Genomic DNA, 24,095 nt, shown 5'->3' with positions numbered 1-24,095 from the left:
ATTCATGTCAAGTTAGATTTCCGCCATCTTTGAGCCAGGCTGAGTGGTTTTCAGAACTCCCAGTAGCTTCAAAGTGGGTCCTGTTCCAACACCGAAAAAACGTGACTGCAGCCATACATTAGGTCCTCAATGTCCATTTTTTCCTTACACACTAAGTGACTCCCCTTTCTGACTCCAGCTCTGACAGTCAATTGTTTGGGTTACAGACACAAAACAGACCATAAAACAATGTGTTTTGGCAACATTTATTTCACAGTGTAAAAATAAAGTGACATATTGCTCACGAAGAAGGAATGTCAAGAAATACTTAGCAGTATTGATTAAACACATTCTTTAAACCTTTGTCTTAAACATTGTTCAATTTAATCGCTCAAAGTTCATCGGCTCAATGAAATCAAGCAGTTATTCTTGAAAAACAAGAGTTTAGTAGAAAAATAAAGGTCCCAGAACCAGGCTTCAGTGAAAGTGTCCACATAAAAAGTGGTGTTCTGCAAGACTGCCATGGAAGGTATCATTTTCCTTTCCTCAAAAGGTTCCCCTCAAGATACATTTCATCTGCTTCACACTTATGCAGGTGAGAAGTACATTTGCCCCCAGGAAGACCTGACCATGCAGCCTCTGAGCCAGTGCAGCAAGCTTGTGTGATTTAAACCGAACCACCGCCTCACCAATACCATTGCCATCATTGTCATGCAACAAGGAGATGTTATTCTCCCTCACTTTATATTTGCAGAATAAGTCTTTCACTTCAGTTTTCTGCACATCTGCTGGCATATTTCTGACATATAAGCATGTTTGACCGGGTAGGTTCAGGTTCATGCATGGTCTCTTTCTCTTTGGTTTCTTCATTGCATTTGTCCTTGAATTCAGACACTGCTGAACACGCCTGGCATAGGCACTGGCAATCATGGCCTTCATCCTCTCAGTGGTGATTGATGAGACCTCAATGGCCCCAGAGCCTACATGGCAACCAGTGAGATTCATTGCATAGCCATAATCCTCAGCCTGGTCAAAAATGACAAATGCTGTTTCTGTTCTGTTGCCATCCTTATCAAGAAGATGTATTACCTTGTTGTGTGGAATCGTTGGACATCCAAACAATTCCTTTATTTCAGTCTTTGTTATATTTTTTGGTAGATTACTAACCATGACATTGTACTCATTAGTTGGTGACAAGCCAGTTGTGGAGGTACAGTCAGATCTAGGCTTCTTTTGTGGCTTTAAGAGCAAATGGTCCTTAGAACGCCTCTTGGTTGGCACTGTGAAAGTGGCTTTTCGTTTGTGTAATCCCGTTGTCTCAAGAAGGCCTTGGTTGGGTTTCATTGGATCACAAAATGACCTTGTTTTGTGTTCATTTTGTGTCTCCGTAGGCACTGGTACGTCAGCCATTTCTTCAAAATCATTAGAGCTTTCACATTCCTGTACGGCACTAGTCCACATTTTCTCAGAAGCTCCACGGACCTCCACGCAGAAGGAGCCCAGCAGCTGATTGTTGAAGCGAAGAGCGTCACACCCATCCTGGAAGTCTGCAAACTTCACAAGGCAGCCGCGACAAAGCCCCAACTTCACATTCACTATGGCTTCCTGAACTAGCAGCCCTTTGAAGAAATGGCAGATTTCGTCTTTTGTAACTGATGCTGGCAGACCAAACAATCTGACGTAGCCTGGTCTTGACTTGAGAGCTTCCTCCGGTGGCCTGAACTCATCAGCCACAACAGTTGTGCCATCAGCCTGGGAAAACTCTGTTGGCTGTTGTGCTGTTTGCTGGCATGACTGGAAACCCTGAAGGACAGTGACAAGCCCTGCAAGCAGAAGAGCAGTCTCAGGATCGGGTGAAGGTGCATTCGAGGGTGACGGATCTGCAGCTGAAGATGGCTGAGGCGTCTTGACAGGAAGCTGCGGTGCAGAGGGTTTGTTCTTCTTTAACTTTGACATTAATTTTTGCTCCAGCTCTTCCATGCTGCTTATGTGCAGAGTAACCTTTGATCCTTTGAGGAAGCTTCCAGTGTGACGCATAGCAAGCTGGCCATCTTTTTCAGTGGCGAATGCAATGAACGCTTCTCTTAGAGTTCCTCCTATGATAAACACTCCCCCATCAGGAATGGAAAGGCAATCAAAGAATCTCCGTATGTCTTCAGCACCTGCCTTCACATCTAGACCTTGTAATCGCAGGACTATGGTCATTTTGTCATACTAGGCCAAAACGCATCTGAAAATGGAGAAGAGAATGGGTAACATGAAGAGGAAAAATGTCCCACAACAGCAGTCATCTGTTCTTCCTTTATCACACGATGTTTTGTAATGCGCGGAAAACCCCTCGTGCGTCACACTAGGGTTGAGGGGAAAGAGTGAGGAGAAAAGTTGGAGGAAATGTACAGGTAAGCTCCTCTATCATCATTAAACATGCCCAAAATTAATTACTCACCACAGCGATTACACATATATATATATTTCCGTGCGTTTTTTGGTTTGTTTTCGTTATTTTGCTGTTTGTAGGCTGTCCTGTTACGCGCCAGACCTTGTATGTTGTGATTTTCCTCTTCCCCGTCTTCTTTTTCTTCTTCGTCCTTGGCTTTTAAAGGCAGTTGGCAGCCAACGCTAAGATGTATTACCGCCACCTACTGGACTAGAGACAAGAATGGGCTAAACCATCTGCACAAAATCACTATACGCAGTTCTTATTCGATTATTAAACATTTCTGATGCATCTTTATATCTGTCCCTCCTGACTAAAACGGGTCTAAAATTTAAAATAACCCTGCTGAATGTCTTGGTATCACAACTGTTGGATCAAGTACAGCCCTTCCAATCCCATCTCCTTACCACTTCATCTCCTGTTCGGCTAAAACTTCTATCTAGTGGCCTGGTCTCTCTCGCTCCTATTCACCAAGTTAACCATGTCGCGCTGTGCTGCACGCGGGAAGTATGATGAATAAAGCGCGCCGAGTGGGGGGATTGGCGTAACGTCATCATGCTGGAAGGAATTGTGGGTAACTAACAGGAAGGGTGATGTTGTTTACCATGGCGACGGGGACGCTAACGTTACTTGTTAAGAGCTACAGACTGACTCTAATGTTATTTCTTTTAATAGAATTCGATTCGCTTCGCTGCCAGCAGTTTATTATCCCGTATCAGGCTACTTCAGACTGTGGCGTGGAAAAGTTTTTCGACATCTCAAGTCTGTCTTGTGTTACGTGCGGCCCAAATCAACGGGCGAGTAAAACAGGTCGGTCATCATCACATCGCCAAGTTAACGTTAGCTAACGGTTGCTGATTCGCTATAATGCCAACAGTTTTTCTAAGACAAGCTAACGTTAACTGTAAGGTAGCCAGCCATGCATGCAGCAATGAAACGATAATGAGCTGGGTAGTTGCAAATAGCTAAGATCGATTCAGTAGCTAGCTAACGTTAGGATTTGGGGCCAGTTGTTACATAAACTTGGTTAAGACTAGTCTAAGCCTTAGACTGATCTTACATTGTCTGGTTAGACTAGTTTAATTAAGACCTTATATTGCATAAATATAAGATTGGCTTATTTTAGGTAGGAAAGTTCCCTCCCCCCTGGCTAAGCTGGAGTTAAGAACTTTGTTACTATGGCAACAAGTAGGCCTAACTGTCAAGAGTGGAAGTTTAAATTCTGTTGCTACATATTTTTACAAGAAGGCAAATCTTTGTTTTTTGTAAGGAGCCATAATAAGGGAGCAAGGCAGAGACAGAGACAATCCATTAGAGATCTACAACATGAAGAAGTAGTGGAGCGACTGTGATTTTCCTATCCAGCCAGCCATCCTTATGCTTAAATCTGACTTAAAGTCAGACTAGGTCTATCTTTATCGCACTGGCTCTTGGTTACCATGAAATTAATATGTTAAGTCCGAAGTATGCTTGATGGCAGAGTGAAAATTATCTTTATAGGTATAACAGGCTACGCGGTTAGTTGATTAACTCACAGCTTGGAGCTCAATATTTCAGCTAACCATACAGCCGTTTGTGTGCATACCAACCTTGAACTGTTTTCCCTCCCTTTGCAGGACTGAGCTGTGATTGCCAAACCGGGTACCGCGTTCTCACCACTAATGGAGTGTCCAGTACTTGCCAGCAATGTCCCGCCGACAAGCCTGTATGTACAGTTTACAGTTTCTGTGCTGTTTATCTCATGTCACAGATATTGCATGTCACACTCCCTACACAATCCACTCCAGTAATCTGCAATGACGTCTTGTTGACATGCTGTCTGTCTTCTATACAGGCAGTAACAGAAGATGGGTTTGGATGTATTCGCTGTCCTAGCAGTCTGAGTAATGGGGGGACGTGCCAATGCCCACAAGCGGCTGTTCTGGGTAAGTCACTAATGAAAGGACTAATTTTATGAGCTGTGCCGATAACAAACACAATCATTAATGTTGAAAGTGAAAGTTTTTTACTGTATTTTATGCATAAATGCCCAAATATGAGCTGTGTTTTTTTGTAATTTTTTTTTTTTTTTCTTTCAGTGGAGAGGGATGTCCAGGGAAACCTTCTAGATGAAGCCAGGTGTGAGCTGTGTAATGGAGGTGACCCTGCCCTCTCAGTACCTAACAGCAGCGGAGACAGGTATCAACACACATCGCACACATCACACTCGTTGACGTATTTCTGTTCATAATCACATTTAAGTGCTTAAGTGACTTTACTCTCCTGGAACAACAAATAAATGAAAATATTTAGTTGTCTGGCTCTCAGTGGAACTGCAATTTAAGATGGAATGGCCAATTGGAGAGCACACAGGTTTAGTAATGTACATGAAAATGATGGGGATATCTACTTAAGACATAAATAATCGAATGGGCAAATAAATATAAAATACCTGTGTACCACAACTACTCATTGTTATTTCGTAGAGCACTTGCTGGTTGTTGTTCCACCTCCTGTATCTCTTTTACGTCTTCCCTGTCTTCCTTCCTCCGTGCCTCCCATTAGGCTGCACTAGTTCTGCTCATGAACCTCTTTGTTGTGAGGGCCAACCTGAACTGTAATGAAAAGAGAAACACATCTGAGCGCATAGACACAGTTTTCTCTGACTAATGGCTTATGCCAGACCACGCTCTTAGCACCACTGGCACGGTGTTGTCAAACAAGAGAAACAGAGTGTGAAGAGTGGGATAAGTAAGCTACATGTGCACCGACTTGAGTCTGAGCTTTGTTTGTGTATGCAAGGTAGATGGAATAGTCTGTGAAATTCTCTTTCAGGTGTGAGAGATGTCAGGCGTCCTTCGTTAACACCTCCCTTTCCTGTGTGTGTGGCTCTACTAATGTCCTGGTGAGTTCTACCGGCCCTCTGCATTCAGTACCTTCTCAAACATATCATACATACCTGAGTCAATAACAGGCAAACTGCTCAGAGAATTAATCTGTTATTAACAGTTGATATGAATTTTCTCAGGCGGGAGGACTATGTTTCCCTCCAAACAGTCTCCCCTCCAATGTGAACCCCAATGTCAACTTTGCTCAGTTGGTAAGTCTCTGTCTCTTCCTCTCTCTCTCTTTCACTGCTTTTTCTGTTTTGTTACTCAGAACTGTATTTTCTGATTTTTGTTTTCTATTGTGTTTACCCCCGCAGGCTCTCCCAGTCCAGTCTGCGTGGTTCCTCAAAAACCTGTACTCCTCATCAGCAGCCTGCCTTGTAAATCCGCCATCTCTCTGTCTCTCTCTGAGTTTCTCTATGTGTGCTTCAACTGCTGTGTGTAAACAAGTTGTGTGTTTTACAGGTCTTCTCCAACCTGACAGCGTGCCAGGCTCTAGGGAACATGTGTGTGATGAACATGCACTCGTTCAGCAGTGTGGCCAACGATGCCTGCGGTCTCTTCAACTCCATCTTCAGATCCACGGCTGCTTTGGGCTCGACACAAGACATTTCCTACTGGTAATCGACACCGTTATGGCAGCCCTGACGTGGACTTATTACAAAAAAAAAGATTGTCTGATTAAATGGTTAAATGTAACAGGGCTTTATTCTCCTATAATTTAGTTTCACCCGAAGTAAGCTGTAATGAATATGTCCTTTGTTTACTCTGTCCTCAGGAGGGCCAATCTGCCGTGGCTTTACTATGGGGACCAGCCAGGTCTGGCCAGTCGAGTGCTGCAGACTGATCCGCTACCCACTGGGTTCAGTTTCAAAGGAAGTAACAAGGTAAGTAGTGAACCTTAATCCTCTTCCACAACTGGGTCAGCAAATAATATTCAACAAACAAAGAACTCCAACCTTATTGGTGATTTAACGACGCAATAGAAGAATAACCATAATAAAAACAGTAGTCTATTTATTCATTTAATAAAAACTGAAACTGAGTAGTAAACCTGCCATGGTACAGAAAATGTTTTGATGTGTGTGTCGTTTTTGTGTTTCTCAGAACACTGACATTAAGCTGATCGCTGCTGTCTATAACGCCAGAGGAGAGTTCCTGAGATGGGAAAACATAGGAGGAGGAAATCTCCAGGTAAGATGCTGAATGAATTGTCATAAACTGGACGCTTCTTCTCAATACACAGGATTAGTCGAATTTATGGTGAAATGTTCATACAAACACATGGTTCATCTGGATACTTTAATGCTAGAGCCAATTGACAAGTGTCACTGACCTCCTCTCTTTTCTGTGTTAACGTCACAAAGTTTTCAATTCTTACTATTTTACAGTCTGTTGATAGCAGAGACAGACAAATATATAACAAAAGTAGAAATATATTGATTTTTACATGTGGTTCACCAGCAATCTAAATGATGTAGGTTTAGTTAGTTAGTTAGTTTATTGTCCCCGGGGGGAAATTCTTTTCCACAAAACTGTACATCACAAGGAGAACCAACAATACACTTTACACACATCATCACACAACAATACCAGGCAATAACAATACATAAAGTGTAACACAGCAGCACATAATAGTGGCGGGCAAAAACAACATAAGAAAACAAGACTCATAGTTCCCTCAGCGAGTCACCCTGTTTAGGGCTGCTATGGCTGCGGGTATCAGGCTTTTGCCAAAGCGAGCCCTTCTGCACCTCAGGGTCCTGTACCTGCGCCCAGAGGGCAGTGCAGTGAAGTGGCAATTGAGTGGGTGTGTGATGTCCTGTGCTATTGTATTTGCAATGCGTGTGATGGCCTTACAGTTGAGCTCTGAGAGGTTGGGAGTGGGAAGACCTATTATCTTGGCAGCAGTGGTTATGTGTGTAAATTTAACCCAGTTTGTGAGAGAGTATGTTAAAGAAACAGGCGGAGCAGTAGAGCAGGATGGGTTAGACAATACTTTGGTACAGCAGTAGGAGGAGATGGGGGGCGACATAGAGTCCTTTGAGTTTACGGATGGCTGATAGTCTTTGATTGAATAGCCTTTTTTGAATGTCCTTTGTGTGCTGGTCAAAGCTGAGTTCATTGTCCAGTGTAATTCCGAGATAATTGAAGCTGTCAACTATTTCAACGGTTTCGTTATTGATGAGGATGGGATGCTGGGGTGACGGGGTACCTATTACTATTACTTTTGTTTTCCTGACATTGAGACGAAGGTAATTACGCTCACACCACTGGGTGAAGTGTGCAACAGTGTTATGATAGTCCAGAACAGAATGGTTATCTGTGAGAAAAGCGAGAATGGCAGTGTCGTCAGAGTATTTGAGGTAAGTGGTGGTGGGTGAGGGGCTGGTGCAGTCATTGGTGTACAGCGTGTAGAGGAACGGGCTCAGCACACCTGCGGTGCTCCGGTGTTGGTGGTGAGTGCAGGTGATGTTGTTGTGCCTACCCGAACTGCTTGCCGTCTGTCACTGAGGAAGTTGTGCAGGAGATGGATCAGATGGGGGGGGAGTGTTGAGTTGGTGTAGCTTCCGGATCAACAGATGCCTTTGGATGGTATTAAAAGCAGAGCTGAAATCCACGAAGAGGATCCTGGCGAAGGTGCCCGGGGAATCCAGGTGCTGGAGGAGGAGGTGCAGCAGGCAGGCCACAGCATCCTCTGTGCCCCTCTTGGCCCTGTAGGCAAATTGGAGGGGGTCCAGTTGTTGGTTGACAATTGGCAAGATGGTATGTAGCAGCAGATTCTCCAGGCACTTCATTATTATGGATGTGAGGGCAATGGGGCGGTAATGGTTGAGTTCTGTGGGTCGGAATTTTTTGGGCACTTGAATTATCGTTGCGGTTTTGCAGAGGGTGGGTATTGTGGCAGACCGGTAGGATTCGCAGAAGAGTGAGTGAAGAATTGGTGAGAGTTCCATGGCGCAGGTCTTCAGCACCCTTGCTGGGATGCTGTCGGGCCCCGGGGCCTTGCCTGGCTTACACCGGTCAAGCTGGCGCCTTACGTCCTCCACTGAGAAAGGGGCCGGCTCGTTGGGGTCCAGTGGAGGGAGGGCTCTCAGCTCTTTGACGCATTCGTCTGTGAAGTCCTGGGTGTCGAAACGGGTGAAGAATGAGTTCAGTTTAGTGGCGAGAAGTTCTGTGTCAGGTGATATTGATGGACTGTGTTTGGGTTCACATCCAGTCAGGGTTTTCACCATCTGGAAAGCTTCTCTAGTGTTCATGTTGCTGAATTCATTTTCTAGTTTGTCCTTAAATTTCAGTTTTGCTTTGAGAACCTCATTTGTGATGGTGCGGTTTGCCGTCCTGAGGCCAGCCCAGTCTTTGAGCCTGAAAGCTTTATGCTTCTCTTTCAGGCTCTGTTTTATTTGAGGAGTAATCCAGGGTTTGGAGTTGGGATATTTCTTTATTGTTTTGACTGGTATAGTGGTATTTATGCAGAAATTGATATAGTCCGTAATGACAGAGACCCTGTTATTCAAGTCTCCGTCGAAGATGTCCCAGTTAGTGCATGCCAGGGAGCCTTGGAGTTGTGTGATGGCAGGTTGGCTGGTAATCTTTCAGTGGAAATGTGCGTCTTTGCTAACACTGTAATGGCTTCGATAGCCACAAGGTGGTGGCACTCATTATTCACACCAGTGATCCAGTGATCCTTTCATGTGTTGCAATTACTCCAAAACATCTTATCCTCCTCTCACCCTCTGTTTTAGCTTTGTCCTGATACTGCCACCAGACAGAGGGCAGCCTTCTCTTTTGGAACCGCTTACCAAGAGACAGTGAGTGTCTCTTATTTTATTTTCTCAAAGACATTTTTGTTGTTTGTTTGTTTTCCATTGTGCAGTTGTGTTACATTCTGTGTGTGTGTGTGTGTGTGTGTGTAGTGTGATCTCTCTATAGCAGAGTTGTTGAGTGCATATCCCGAGCCGTTATTCTATGACATGTTTGTGGACCTTGGTGGAGGAGAGAACAGAAGACTTCTTCCACTCCCCACACTAGTCCTCAACCAACAGTACAATGGACGGTTCATCAACCAAGGTGGGATTTTATTTCTGTGTGTGTGTGTGTGTAAATTTTACTCAAATCATTTTAATCAAATGGATTTTGTCTTTGTACAGAGAACATGAAGAACTGGTATCTGTCTCGTCGTGTGTTCCTGGTTGACACGCTGAGTGGAAGGGAGAAGAGCCTGAGCTCTCCGCCTAAAGTCATCCGCGTTGCCAGCAGCATCAAAATAAGGTGGGTTGCAAACGCACGCACAACCTTAAAAAATATTCAAATGAGAGCTGCCTTTTGTAACTGGTTCGTGAAGACGTGATGTCTATTTGCCTACATGTGTGCGTTCGTTAGGTTCCAGCTGGTTGCAGGAACCCAGAAGGGACAGGTATTCCCCCCTCTGATGTCTGTGTCCTACAGAGATGTTCTCATCACAGACAGCAACACACAAGTCGTTTCTGTGAGTCAGTCTCATCCCCCCCCACACACACACACCTTCAGCTCATATTTTCTATCTCAAAAATGGTGTTAAAGTTGCAATAACATCATGACGGAAGACTTTATTGTTTTAATCTAGATGATCAGCACACATCAAAAACTGGGTTTTGTCTCTGGTCTTAGTAGACTCTGTAAAGAATCTCTTTTGAAGAAATATATTTTTTAAAAACAATGGAAAGCTCTCTTTTTAGCTGGCTTATGCCTTTAACCCATTTATCTATTTCCAGGTGTCTTTTGCTGTGGAGTATGAGATGGATCAGAATGAGGCTCGCATGAAAACAGATGTGAGTAGAAGGGTCACTTATGAAGGAAATGTTGTAATCCTAATTGGTTCAATATGATTATTACATGAGAAAGAGAAGTACTTGTGAATGATTAGTGATTTTAAGCGTCCATGATGGAACAGACAGTGATGTGATAACTGTGGCTGTGAGTATATTTGTGTGTGCATAGACTGCTCTAGGTGTGATGGGTGGTCTGGCAGTACTCTACTCCCTGCTGAAGACAGTCAGCTGGAAGAGGAGGATCGCCTCTCCGCTCATTGACATGGAGGTAGAACAGTTGCAGCTGGTTCTTGAAAATGTCAAAATTCAAACCACTTCAATCCTTACATGTGTGTAAAACGTTAAAGCAGTAAGTCTGTCTCCCTTGTCATCTCCCCCTCTCTCTCTCTCTCTCTCTCTCTCCCTCCTTCAGACCATGCTGAAGTTCCTGTTGTTCTATGCTGGAGATCTGGCCAATGTTTTCTTCGTCATCACTGTGGGAACAGGACTGTATTGGCTTATCTTTTACAAGGTGCACTTCATTTGCTTAAACCATAACGGTTGCTTTTATTCATAGGATTAAGGACTTGCCTACTTGACAGGTTTCTGTTTTCAGGTTTTTTGGTTTCTGTTTATTTCTACCAGTATCTCCTTTCCAAAGCTTTTTCCTTTGAGCCCCTTTTCCTTTAGTATCTTTTCAAACCAAGGCTGGGTGTTTTCTTAACTTGCACTTTTCTTTTGTTAATTTATTTTTTTCTCTCTGCACTCTTCAGACGTTGGAGGCAAGTCTTTTTCCTAACCTTTCCTATCCATTTCTCCCTTACCTTCTTTACCCCAACATTTTTCATGAAATCATAGGTGTATGTGCGATTATTATTGGCTGCTGTCATGACTTATTGGTGTATGTGTGTTTAGGCCCAACAATTTGTGTCTGTGCTGTTACCATTGCCTGCTCAGGAGGAGCGATTTGTCACATACATTGGTTGTGCCTTCGCTCTCAAGGTGAGATGATATCATCGACATAAGACACACACACTGAATTGATGTGGAATGGTTGGCATTGGGTTTGAAAGCTATGTGGTATGTTTGTATCAGGTATATTGTGGACAACATATTGTTTGTATATTATCTGTATCCAGGCAGTCCAGTTCCTCCACAAGCTGATCCTGCAGTTGTCAGTTGATGTGTTCTTGATTGACTGGGAGAGACCGCGAAGCAAAGCCAGCAGGACTGTCCAAGGTACAGACAAGTTTAACCCTTTCTAACAAACTCAGACCTTTAGTCATTCACATTCTTGATTCAGAGCTTATATTTTGCATTCATAGGATTAAGTAATCACCCAGCTATGTGAAGTCCATTTACCATATCCATTGTTGTTATCAGCCTCTGGCGAGCCGAAACGTGACCCCTCCCCAGTCAGCATCTGGAGGACCTACTTTGTGGCCAATGAGTGGAATGAGATCCAGACCATCCGCAAGATCAGTCCAACCTTCCAGATCATGGCTGTACTCTTCCTCCTTGAAGTACATCTTACACTCACAAACACACACTCTTTCCGTTTGCCTTTTTTTTTTTGTAGCTTTTGTTGTCTCCCCTTTCCCCATTCTATCTCTCATTCCTATTTATGTCCCTGTTTAATGTCGCCCTATGTTGTCTAGGTGGTGGGCTTCTCCAGTCTGGCCCTGAGGGACCCCTGGTCAACATTAAAGCGCTCCCCTCTGGTGTACACCCCTCCCTACAGCCTGACGCTGCGGTTCGGTCTGGCAGCCACACTCTGGCTCTGTATCGGACTTCTACAGGTAAAACTACCAACAGCTGTAGTCTTTATTGTCCGACTGCTAACAAAAGCACCTCCCTGTCGGCTCTCACCTCTATCAGTCTGTTTAAAGAAATGTGGGGATACATGAATGTGTTTTTTAAATGCTAATTATTTGTCTTTACAGGTGATATTCTTCACTGTGGTCCATGAGCGCTTTGTGGAGGACAAAATCCGTCAGTTTGTGGATCTCTGCTCCATCAGTAATGTGAGTAGCACTGTGTAGACCTGTATCTTGTGTTTGTAACTATTCATCTGTTTACTTGAATGCATTTGATCTGTATACATGCGTGTTTCTGTGTAGGTTTCCGTGCTCCTGCTATCCCACCGCTGTTTTGGCTACTACATCCATGGGCGCTCGGTTCATGGCCACGCCGACACTAACATGGAGGAAATGAACGCCAACCTGAAGAGAGAAGCTGTGCGTATAGTGGCAGACTACATACTAACATGTTTACTACATTATTGCTGTTCCACAATATATCCACCCTCTGTCTCTCTCTGGCTGTCTTCCTTTCTCTCTCTGTCTCAAGGAGTCCTTGTGCGGTCAGAGAGGGCTGCTTCCGAACACAGACACCCAGACCTTCCAGATCTCTATAACCAACCGTCTCCGGCTGCAGTATGATAGGATACGGGAGCCGCTCAGCAGGGTGTGTGCTCGTCTCCCTTAACATCTGTCACCCGTGATGTAACCTCTTCAAACAAAGACAAAAAAAACGATTCCGCATTTTGAACGTTGCATTCTCTTGTGTGCTGCAGAGGAATGGGCCGTCGCGGTTGGTGGACGCATCCTTGGCCAACCCGTTTGAGCAGAGCACCAGAGCCTACAACACCATGAACCGCTTCCTGGGATCATTTATAGACCATGTTCGTACAAATACACATATGTAACCACACACATATGCTACATGCACACTGACCTCAGCACAGAAATTGATGTGACTGAATATGAATTTGTTCATGAAAGGTAGACTGAATGTGTATGAGTTGTTTTCATGATCCTAGATGTATTTGATACAGCTTTCTTCACTCTAATGTTGTGCTTTTTAACCTCAGGCCCACCGCGACATGGACTATATAGTGAAGGACAAGCTGCTGTTTGAGAGGGTCTTAGGCATGGAGTTCCTTGAGCCCAATGACAAAAGCATCTTCTACAATGGTAATGATCTCTGTCCCACACACAGATTTGTGTGTGTGTGTCTGTGTTTGTTTATGTGTGTACATGTGCGTAATGTCTGTTTGCGTTTCTCACTGTAGACGAGGCCCACTCCTTCAGTGACGTGCTGTTTTATGGAAATGAGGCCACACTGCTGATCTTTGACACTTTGTTCTTCTGTGTCGTCGACCTCGGATCGCAGAGCTTCGTCCTTGCAGCTGTGCTTACGTACATACAGCAAATGGTCAGTAATTTGTGCGTGTGTATGTGGTCATCACCGTGCTAAAACGGACACTCAGGTTTTTTTATTATTTACTTATGTATAATAAAAAACCATTTCATTCATTACAGGTATTTCGCTTGATCCGCAACGCTATCGGAAGGAGAAACCTTGCCAACAAGACTTTGGTAGATGAGCGATTTCTGATATAAAATTCCCTGCTGAGTAATTGATAATGCCAATGTTGCGTAGTGGTGTGTGTCTAGAATATGTTAATTGTTTACAGCTTGTGCAGCTATTTGTTTTTTTTTGTTTTTTACTTTTTATACTTTTTATTTTTTACACAGTATTTTTCACTACTGGTTCAATTATGTAAATATTATAATTCCATTTTTGTACAGTATTTGATGTTTTTATTGATTAAAACCATATGTTTGATATGAAGACAGTCTTGTTTCATGATATTTGCCATGGTGTGCTTTTTCATGTTGGAGATAGAGATTAGGCTTAGGCAGGTTTTCATATCAGGTCAAGAGTTCAAAGAACAAGCATACACACAAGAACAAGGACAGTTACATGAACTCAAACAAAAAGTTGTGCTCAGAACATACCCCCACCCTTTTTTTTTTTTTTTTTTTTTTTAAATTATTATTATTATTCACAGACAAGGTGTCACCACTCCAGAACCAAGATAAAGTGCATACATAAAAAACAAAAGAAACAAACAAAAACCAAAAAGGCCCCACCCGCCCCTACATAGTGTTATTGAGGATAAAAAGACAGACAGACAGACAGACAGACAGACAGACAGACAGACAGACTGAACATACAGACAGTCAGACAGACAGACAGTCTCCACAGGTTTATAATTAATCTATAGAAAAAAAAAAAGGGTCTTAGTTCATTGGCAGATTCAGAGTTTTTCAGGAAGGGGGCCCAGGTGTCATGAAATGTAGCTGTTTGATTTTTGTTAGATGCAGTAATTTGTTCCATTGAGAGGTGTTCTGCTAACATATTCAGCCATTGTGATGTTGTTATTTTGTGTCTGTATTTCCAGTTGAGCAATATTGTCTTTTTTGCAATGGTCAAGGTGATAAGTATGGTGTTGTGGTATTTGTGTAGGTGACTGATGGGTGTGAGGTCTCCTAAGAGGCTGAGGGAGGGGGAAAGTGGAATGCTGTGACCCAAGACTTGGGAGATGGTGGTTATTATGTTATTCCAGAAAATTTCAGTTGGTGTGCAAAGCCATACTGAGTGAAATTTTACAATATCAACAGCCAAGAAACCACTATCAAAATTATACAGACTTATCTCATCAACAAAAGATTCCACCACATCCGTCCCCACCACAGACTGGGAAAAAGATTTATCGATTAATATTGATGCAACCCTCTGGAAACAAATTTGCAATAACATCTTCTCGATGACCAGCAACCCCACATTACAGCTCATTCAGTATAAGACCATACACCCTTTTTTTTTTTAACAATATTTTAGAACCTGTGCCAAGGACACCACTGACTGGCCCATAGTGATCACTTATCACTGGTATGATTTAAATTGTTTTACCCAACATGGAAAAACAGACAGATTGTGGGAGACATTTTTTTGTTTTGTTTTGTATTGGATATCGATCTTAGCAATCAGAGCTATAAAATTAGATGTTATTAGATATTGAGGTTCAGTGAATCACTTCATTCTTGAATTCAAAAAGTGAATTTCAATCAAAGATTTTCTAATGTAATATGGGTCTCCTCCTTGAAAGTTAAATGAGCCTGGGTTCATGACGTTTGGTCACATCAATTTCCATCTCATATAACAGGCAATATGAGGGTTAGTGTGGTATTTGTTAAATATCAGCGCAGGTTTAAACAAGTATTTAATGACTACTTGCCTATGTAATTAATTGGATTTGCATTTACAATGCATTTACAACGCTCAGTACGCTGTAAAAGCACAGACCGCGAGTGTAAAACCTGTAAAGGCTCTTTACATTTAAGTGGCTAATTTACGTCATCGCGGCTGTCAGAGCTAAGCCAATCAGCGCTCACTTTGCGCCCCGGCGCTCATGAATGATGCACGGCAGAGGGCTTGGTATTCAGCTATGAACTTCAACAACCACTTCAGATCTGTCGGTTAAGGTGAGTGTGTGTGCGCGACTTTTGCTTTGCATTTACAATGTTTACGTGCGAATAAGAAATTATACGGGTTTGCAGCTGGTGCGATCATTTCTTATATGAGCGAACATAATCCGGCTTGATGATAGTTGGTGGGTGTAACGTTGACGCTACCAGCTAGCATAATTTTGTCTGCTCTGCTAGGTTGTCTGATTCGTGTCGTAGCTGCTAGACACCCAACATTATTTCAAGTGACTTATCGTGGCACCATGTGGTAGTTGCTCAACTGTAAGACAATGTTTTTTATGGTTCACGTCCAGCTAACTGATTTGAGATTGTGTAGACTAGCTTGCCAGCTAGGAGGCTAGTAATGTCAACAAACATGGCAACTTTTTTTTGTAGCGCTGGGAAGGGCCCTGTGTGGTTTCTCTGACTCACACACAATTTGGGAGGATTTTAGCTGGCCAATACGGTCCAACCTTGCGGTGGCAGTTCAGTTTCTAATCTCACTTTGTCTTGAACTAGATTTTTGTCTGAATAGTCATCACCCCAGCTGCTGCTGTGAGTAACGTTACACTGGCTGGAGCCTGTGTGCAGCTCCACCGGCCTGACCGAAATGAGAATACAGCCTGTCGAGCTGCAAATAGACTGAGCCTTTAATTACGTAATGAAGAGAGAGACAAGATGGAGACACAGAGTCAGTCAGGATCTAGTTCAATAGGGCATGGCCAGACAGGACATTTCATAAGATGCATAAGTCAGGGCCAGAATTCATACCAAAGCTATTAATAGTAGGGCATTCCACCGAGCCTGACCTGGAGAATAGTGCCAAGCTGCAGCTGAAGCCAGACACCAGTGCATGCTCTGTCAGTTGACCTGTCTCTAAGTTAACACACTCTCCTGAAACTTCAAGTCAGCTGTAGCCAGTCACTGTCTTTGCATTTCTGAAATAAGGCAGTTTGACTATCACCACCTTAAGCTATGACATGTCAGCACTGAAACACAATTATGATATCTTTGACATTTCAGCATTGAATGCACAACCCTAACCTTGTGGTGCAGGGTTGTGCACCACAACCCCCCCCCCCCCCACACACACACACACACACACACACACACACACACACAGACACACACACACACACACACCTACACACACACACACACACACCTACACACACACACACACACCACCTCCTGACCTTCTCTCCTTTTCCTGTTCCTCATTCCTCCCGTGTCCAAAATTACCTTTTTGGCTGACCTGTGAAGGGCTGACCAACTTAAGAAAATGTACCTGCCAGGAATAGTTTTTACTGGCCAAAATTTTTTTTTCATAGAAATGTCACCTTACCCATTTTCAGTGCTTTTTGTGTACAGAATCAGATACTGTGTGAAACATTTAATAAACAGACAAGAGCACATTTAAAGTTTTAATTTTTAAAACTTGCTCATTCATTTATACAGTGGATCTTTTTTGTCTTGCTCTTCATTTTCCCATTGGCTGCACACCTACCGTATGTCACCACATGGGAATGACATTAAGTTTCATCTTGCATTAGGCAAGTTAACCGTCCAGGCAGGAGGGGAAGTCTGTATAAGTTTAGACGCTAACGCTTTCTGCAGAGCCAGTGTAACAGGCAGCCAATCAACAGCCTGTTTGATACAGTTTTTGCGTTTTGCCTTTTGCCTTTATTGGACAGAATGCAGTAGAGAGACAAGAAAGATTGGGAGAGAGGGGGATGTGAAAGGTCCTGGGCTGGATTCAAACCCAGGATGTTGCAGTTATATGGTATGCGCCTTAGACCACTGATCCACCAGGACACCCCAATGATACAGAGACATTGTTTTGTTTTGCTTTGATTTTGATTTGCTCAAGGTGAGAGAGTGTGTACGGTGGCCAGCACAGACAAAAAACACTATATAATCGAGGTATTCAAATGTTATTGTCTCAAAAAGTGACTGACCAGTGTAGAGGGCAACTCTTATTGATTTATCCACCAACACAAATTTAACCAGCATTCATCCATTCAGTGACATCCAGCTGAGAGAGTATTGTTGCTTTCTGAGTGCTGTGCCTCTGAGTTTTGTATGTCTGTGTCTCTCCAGTAGGTGTGTATACATCAGTGGTGCACTGTGTGCGTGTGTGTGTGCCTGAAGTGCACCATCGGCCATGCCTGTGACATCACAGCTGCTCCGGGGTTTGCCCCGTGCCAAGCTCTTGGCCTCCAGCCTGTTACCATGCCAACACCAGTCCCACGTAGGGCCCATTTCTCACCCACCTGCCTCAAGCAACCCGTCCAACGTTTGGCGGCACCACCTGCCCTCAAGAGGTTACCGGACCACCTCGGACCTCCGCAGCTACACCCTCACCCCTCCGCAGGTCAACTCCATTCTGAAAGCCAATGAGTACAGCTTCAAGGTTTGTGGGCTCGCACATTCATACAGAAAACACTTTTTGCCTCCAGTCCATCTCTATGTTAAAGCTTTCATATCACCATTTTTGTGTGTCATGGTTCTAGGTGCCAGAGTTTGATGGGAAGAATGTGTCATCAGTGATGGGTTTTGAAAGTAACCAGCTGCCGGCCAATGCTCCCATAGAGGACCGTCGCAGTGCGGCCACGTGCCTGCAGACACGAGGAATGCTGCTGGGCGTGTTTGACGGTCACGCTGGCTGCGCCTGTGCCCAGGTAGAGCTCATATGTCTAGTGCACTTGATTTAAATGTTAATTGGTCAGTCGATACAAAAGTTTCTGGTGTTAGTATTTCTCATCCAGTGCTAAGCCTCTCTGCTTTGCCACTGGCCCACCCTCTTCCCTGTTGTTCTTCCTCTAACCTGCCAACTCAGAAGTGTCTGGTCATGGCAGCAGGTTGTTTGAATTACCAAGCAAATAGAAAAACAATGTTTCTGTCATTGTGGACGCAACAGTACCGTTGGGGTTGAAAATGTTGAATCAATCCCAGCAATGTTTTTCAGCATTTGTTGGCCATTTCCAGCAATATATTGGCAAGATGGATGAATGGAGAGATTTAATACCCTTGTAAATTTCCACTCTGATTTTTGTTTTATGTTTTTTCCATATTCCTGCTGGCTGCATTTACAGAAAAGGTTTTATCGGTTGGTTTTGAGAGCTTGTCTATGAATCGTTCAAACTTAAACATTTTAGATTCTTTAATAGTCAACCAGCTATTTACTTTTTGGTGTTTTCTCAGTCATTTTGCAGATGTATATTCTGTCAATATTGTACATTTTATGGTAGTAAGTTACTTATATCTATGTAGAAGTGGTTATTTTCATTTTTGCTGGGCCAGTGAAAATATAGTAGGTCAAGTGGGGAAAAAAAATCTTAACTTTGAACCCTGCCCTAGTTCCATCTGTAAATCTGATGTTGTGAAAAACTAACAATGCACACTTGCGTACCTGCTCTGTAAAGTTTTAGATTGGTAAACATCTGATAACCTGTAAGTCTGTCAATAGTCATCATAGCAGCAATTATTTCAAGCAAGTAGAAGTTCTGTAGAAGCTCCATTTCTTGTTATGTTCAACAGGTTTTATTTGTTATACTCTTAGCTATATCCTATTCCTTGCTGCTGCAGTGACCCAATTTCCCCCATTAGAATCATTAAAGTTTCATCTTATCTAAAAATGAATGTTCCTCCCTCTTTCCAACCCTGTCTCTCCACCAGGCGCTGAGTGAGAGGTTATTTTACTACATAGCTGTGTCGCTGCTGCCTCACGACACCCTGTGTGACCTGGAGGCAGCGGTGGAGGCCGGCCGGGCGCTCAGCCCCATCCTGCAGTGGCACAAACACCCCAACGACTACTTCAGCAGGGAGGCTCAGAGCCTCTACTTCAACAGCCTCCGCACCTACTGGCAGGAGCTGATCGACCTCAACAGGTGAGGACAGGGAAACGCAGCAGAATATGCACAGAAAAGTCCTAGCTCTGCTCTCCTTCTCTTCTCGCTCTCTAGCTTTCTCTCTCACTCTCTTGCATATTTTGCTCTGTCGCTCTGTTTTCAGCCCAGGCGAGATTCCAGACACCGGGGAGGCGCTGCTGAATGCCTTCAAGAGGCTGGACAACGACCTGTCCCTGGAGGCTCAGGTGGGGAAACTCTACTGTCTTGGTAATTGAACACAGCTGGTTCTCCCAAAAGCATCTTATATTTGTGAGGAACACATTAAGATACATGCTGAATATCACCTCTACTCCATGGCAGTGGTGCGCACACACATGCGTGACCATCCAAATTTAAACTTTTATTGCTTTGAGAGGAGCTCAGGTCTCTTTCAAGGGAGCTCAGCTGCCAATGCCTCTCTCTGTAATTTAAACCCAGCATGGACCATATCGTGACTGGAGGCTGATGCTGTTTTTTCCTGTCTAGGTGGGAGACCCGAATGCTTTCCTGCACTACTGGGTTCTGAGGGTGGCCTTTTCTGGAGCGACAGCATGTGTGGCTCACATCGATGGATCAGACTTGTACGCATGATACATCCATACACATTCTTCTCTCTGTGTCTCTTCAATTGATACTTTATAAGTATCTTAGCTATGGCAAGAAAAATGTGACCCCATGGGGAAAAACAGGCACATTGTGTTATATCGGGGGGGGGGGTTTCATAGATTACTGTTCATTACTTTGCATTCAGAGCTTTAAAATGTTACATAATGGGGATCTAATATCTATATCTATGTTATATATTATTTTGGGTTTTTTTTATTACTTATTGAATAAAAAAGTGCATTTTGACAGAAATTATGTTTTCTGATGGGTCTCCTGTAAAGTTAAATAAGCTTAGGTTCATACAGGGTTTTTTTGTGACAAGGAAAAATATTCTTAAACATTTCTCTGCCTTGACTCTTCCCCTTTCTGTTCCTAAGGTATCTAGCCAATGCGGGGGATGGGCGGGCAGTGCTGGGGGTGCAGGAGGAGGACGGCTCATTCAGCGCTCACACACTCTCTAACGACCACAACGCCCAGAACGAGGATGAGGTGACTCGGATACGGAACGAGCACCCACCGTCAGAGAGGAAGACAGTCATACGACAGGTACAACATTAGTCTGTACCTTTTGCTTCATTTGGTTGTTGTGATCATGGTTCAATTAGTGAACCCTCTTCTCCTCTGTCTGTCTCCCTCTCTGTGTTTCCCCCGTCAGGATCGGCTGCTTGGCCTCCTCATGCCGTTCCGTGCGTTTGGGGATGTAAAGTTCAAGTGGAGTATTGAGTTGCAGAAGCGTGTGTTGGAGTCGGGACCTGATCAGCTCCATGAAAATGAACATACAAAGTTTATCCCCCCCAACTACCACACACCCCCCTACCTGACCGCTGAGCCTGAGATTACACACCACAAACTGCGGCCACAAGACCGCTTCCTGGTGAGAGACGAGGCCGCAGCACTATGTTTCATTTGTCACCTATTATCCCTCATATACCTCTGTTACCAAAACAACAAGTGCTGTATGACATTTCATTCTAAAATGAGATTTCTACTACTTGGAAAAAAAGTCACAAAATTAATGCTGTCATGAAAGTAAAGCACATTATGGGTTACTATGAAATTTCATTGTATGATCTTTGCTTTCAAAAGTATTGCTGTTTTTATTTATTTTATTCAAAAATTATGTTTTAGAAGATTTTTTTTTTTCTCCAAAATGCATACAGTATATAGTGTAAATTCAATTGATCTCACTTTTCATTTGTTACTTCAGTATCTGACAGAATGGTTGTGTGTTTTCCGATGGCTAACTCTCCACTGTCTGTCCCTGCAGGTGATTGGTTCTGACGGCCTCTGGGAGACCCTCCACAGACAGGAAGTAGTTCGTATTGTGGGGGAGTATTTAACGGGGGTGCACCAGCGCCAGCCCCTCACAGTCGGAGGCTACAGGGTCACCCTGGGACAGATGCAGGGGCTGCTGGAAGAGAGGAAGGCTCGCATGTCTTCGGCTTTCGAGGATCAGAACGCGGCGACCTACCTGATTCGCCACGCGGTGGGGAACAATGAATTTGGCACCGTGGACCACGAGAGGCTGTCCAAGATGCTGTCGCTGCCAGAGGAGCTGGCACGCATGTACCGCGATGACATCACCATCATCATTACTCAGTTCAACCCTCATGTGATAGGAGCTCAGAGACAGGAAGAGCAGTCCTGAACTGGAGCTACAGATGAGCCGACAAAAGCCATTCATTGGTGTCATAGTGAGGACTAAAGCCCAATGTCCACCAGATGCGGTACGGCTCCGGCACGGAAGCTGTGTGTGTGCCGGAACAGACTCGCGCCCATGTGAATCAGCGCCACAATGTCCACCGGGTGCAGATGCGTTGCGGTAGCGGCACGGAAGCCGTCCGGAACCCGCACGGCAGTTTCGGCCACTCCGTTCTTTTTCCGTGTCTGGTCTATTTTTGCCGGATCCACTTGCGTTTGACAAGCGTGGAAATGCACTTTACTGACTTGCAGGTGATGCATACAACTCAATCAAACGAGTGCGGTGTACATTGCTTTCCATTCTGGAGCCGTTCCGCTTCCATGCCGCATCTGGTGGACATTGGGCTTAACACACACACACACACACACACACACACACACACACAAATGCTAATTTCTGTAACTGTGTACATCTACCCATAAGCACACCTTCTGTGGACAGACAGGCCATATTGTAGATTGTATCTCTCCAACAATTAGAATTTGTTTTAATAATATTTATGTAAAGAATTTGTGTGTTTGTATGAAGTCCTAGAGAGATTCAGCTCCCAACATGAAGTTAAAGACTGGGTGGCAGTCTCTCGCTGTCTGTGTTCTGGACCATTTTCACACTCTTACTCAAGATATTTATGTTGCCAATATCCCTGTGTGACCGGTCCATACAGACTTCTCTGTGTTGCTGGGAATTATCAGTCGCGACTGACGGGACGCTGTGACAAACTTCTGTCTTCTGTGCCAAAAGATTCAACCGCCTCGCCCTCTGAAAGGCTCGGTGGGGTTGAGTTTATGGGATTTCCGAAGGGGGTGAAGGACAGGATTTGACGGGGAAAGGCGCCTTGCGGGACACTGAACCGACCTCTTCAGAGATGGACTTGAACTGGGTTGTGCCCTGGTGATACCACACTCTGTCTGTGCTGTCTGCTTGTGTTATTTGTCCCGCTTTAGTGGGCAGCACCAGGCACTTTCCTTCTCACCTTCTAGGCTGCTTCTGCTTCTGAGGGACTGATGTTACAACGGAGGACTGTGCGTCTCGGTTTGTGTTTTTTTTTTTTTCCTGTGTGTGTGTGTGGCTGTGAGAGATTCTTAGTATTTTCAAAGCACACTCTTCAGTTCTTACTTTTGTTTTGCATACATTTTTAACCAGGCAGGCATGAACCCCTGAAAGACTCACACTACAGATGGAATGTTACCAACCTGGCTTTTCTAAGACTTTGCTTCAGAGAAAGATGTAACCGTGAAGTGAATTATGGCCTGTTTCCCACACACAGTAGAGCTACTGTGACTCGAGCCATGGTGGTGTATACTGCCGGGAATCGAGTGCCGGTTTGAGTCAAGGTCAATATGTCTGCCACAACAAAAGACAGGAGTCCAGTGACAGGAATTGCAATTTTGCAAAACTGCGCTCACTCATGATTCTCAAACTAACACAGAATCAGTCATAAAAACTCGCTACAGCTCTGGATCTTAAATAATACTTCTGTTTTTGATAGAGTTAGTGGTTATTGTCCAGGGCTTGTAGGTTATAGGGTTAAAAGGGACGTGTGTTTTAACCTGTCAAGCATAAACCTGTCAGTGTTTCTGTGTTGCTTCTTTTGTACACAGTTGTCCAAGATGCACGGGAAATATGTAAATTATTATTCTGTAAAGGTTATTATGGCTATATGCAGGGTGTGTATTTTATTTTATTGCAGGGAAACTGTGTATAATGCCTTATATATTTTTTTATGGTGGGTCATTAGTAGCCTGGTTGACAGTTAGTTACTGGTTAGGATGTTATCATTCATGACAGAAACATGAGATTGGCAACAGCAGAAGCAAGCTAGTCTCCTGATAACATCACCATTAAAACGCTAATCACAGGCTCCTGGCTGTGTGCTCTAGCTGCATTTATGCCCAAATGAGCGCAGAGAATGTATATCTGAAAGAAGCTGTCTGAATACTTGAAGGTTATTTATTCAGCTTTGGCAATATGTTACACATCTTTATCTACAGTTGTATGTATACGTTGTAACTTATGTGGGCTACGTTTTTGTATTTGGAATGATTTAATAAAACACCGAATACACGCCAGCTGGTAGTGTTGTGTGTTTGTGTATTTGTGTGCTTTAGTCTGCTGAGTCGTACAAAGCAGCTGAACCATCCCACTAACCTGCAGCCACCTGGAAGGTCACTGTGGTGTCAGGTTGCAGTGTGAAGGTCAGTGACTCCTTGGTTTGGCATTATTCAGTATTCACTATTATTCACTTCAGTTGTTTCACTATTACATGTGACAGTGACACTATAAGCAATAGTAACACAGTGCTTTGATGTTGCACCTAGAGTTATTTTGATGATCTCTTGGCAGGATAGTTAGATCCAGTTTAATGTATTGACAGGCAGTGTCACAGATCAGTATGGTGACATCACTATCAGAGGAACATTTACCGCCACTAGATGATGCTGTGGTACCAGACAGGCCAGCTGTCTGACAGGCGGGAACCGGACAGAGGCATCACCATGTTACACTCATC

At 43.9% G+C, this 24,095-nt stretch overlaps 3 protein-coding genes across 5 annotated transcripts; 2 read left to right on the top strand and 1 right to left on the bottom strand.

Annotated features, from left to right (window-relative positions):
• Positions 1–243: 243 nt before the first annotated feature.
• Positions 244–2,580, bottom strand: rbm12ba (RNA binding motif protein 12Ba). The gene is made up of 2 exons (XM_071520249.1): positions 2,426–2,580; positions 244–2,209 (listed from the first exon to the last, which is right to left on the bottom strand). The coding sequence occupies exon 2, from the start codon at positions 2,182–2,184 to the stop codon at positions 526–528; it is 1,659 nt and encodes a 552-aa protein (XP_071376350.1). The 5' UTR covers positions 2,185–2,209; positions 2,426–2,580; the 3' UTR covers positions 244–525.
• A 441-nt stretch (positions 2,581–3,021) lies between these two features.
• Positions 3,022–13,706, top strand: tmem67 (transmembrane protein 67). Of its 2 annotated transcripts, none has more exons than XM_071520241.1 (28): positions 3,022–3,226; positions 4,033–4,121; positions 4,251–4,341; positions 4,495–4,594; positions 5,231–5,300; positions 5,424–5,495; positions 5,601–5,663; positions 5,749–5,903; positions 6,062–6,170; positions 6,391–6,477; positions 9,030–9,095; positions 9,201–9,354; positions 9,435–9,555; positions 9,667–9,772; positions 10,038–10,094; positions 10,264–10,362; positions 10,507–10,605; positions 10,989–11,075; positions 11,213–11,312; positions 11,457–11,596; positions 11,732–11,872; positions 12,017–12,097; positions 12,194–12,310; positions 12,423–12,539; positions 12,649–12,756; positions 12,946–13,048; positions 13,147–13,289; positions 13,397–13,706. In XM_071520241.1, exons 1-28 carry the CDS (start codon positions 3,022–3,024, stop codon positions 13,475–13,477), a joined length of 2,961 nt encoding a protein of 986 aa, XP_071376342.1. In that variant the 3' UTR covers positions 13,478–13,706. The 2 variants fall into 2 exon arrangements, with proteins under 2 accessions (XP_071376342.1, XP_071376343.1); XM_071520242.1 differs by having other exon boundaries at positions 3,168–3,226; positions 4,255–4,341.
• Positions 13,707–15,335: 1,629 nt separating this feature from the next.
• Positions 15,336–22,751, top strand: pdp1 (pyruvate dehydrogenase phosphatase catalytic subunit 1). Of its 2 annotated transcripts, none has more exons than XM_071520234.1 (9): positions 15,336–15,406; positions 17,489–17,801; positions 17,902–18,069; positions 19,067–19,278; positions 19,403–19,484; positions 19,765–19,859; positions 20,262–20,430; positions 20,540–20,758; positions 21,152–22,751. In XM_071520234.1, exons 2-9 carry the CDS (start codon positions 17,553–17,555, stop codon positions 21,530–21,532), a joined length of 1,575 nt encoding a protein of 524 aa, XP_071376335.1. In that variant the 5' UTR covers positions 15,336–15,406; positions 17,489–17,552; the 3' UTR covers positions 21,533–22,751. The 2 variants fall into 2 exon arrangements, with proteins under 2 accessions (XP_071376335.1, XP_071376333.1); XM_071520232.1 differs by having other exon boundaries at positions 15,354–15,406; positions 17,492–17,801.
• The last annotated feature ends 1,344 nt before the right edge of the window (positions 22,752–24,095 follow it).

Source organism: Centroberyx affinis, unplaced genomic scaffold (genome assembly GCF_046629955.1).
Source record: "Centroberyx affinis isolate AG114_WGS23_722 - 3 ecotype Tasmania unplaced genomic scaffold, CSIRO-AGI_Caff_v1 ptg000782l_1, whole genome shotgun sequence".
Taxonomy (NCBI): domain Eukaryota; kingdom Metazoa; phylum Chordata; class Actinopteri; order Beryciformes; family Berycidae; genus Centroberyx; species Centroberyx affinis.
The sequence above is the reverse complement of the archived record's forward strand: the minus strand, read 5'-3'. Positions and strand labels throughout refer to the sequence as shown.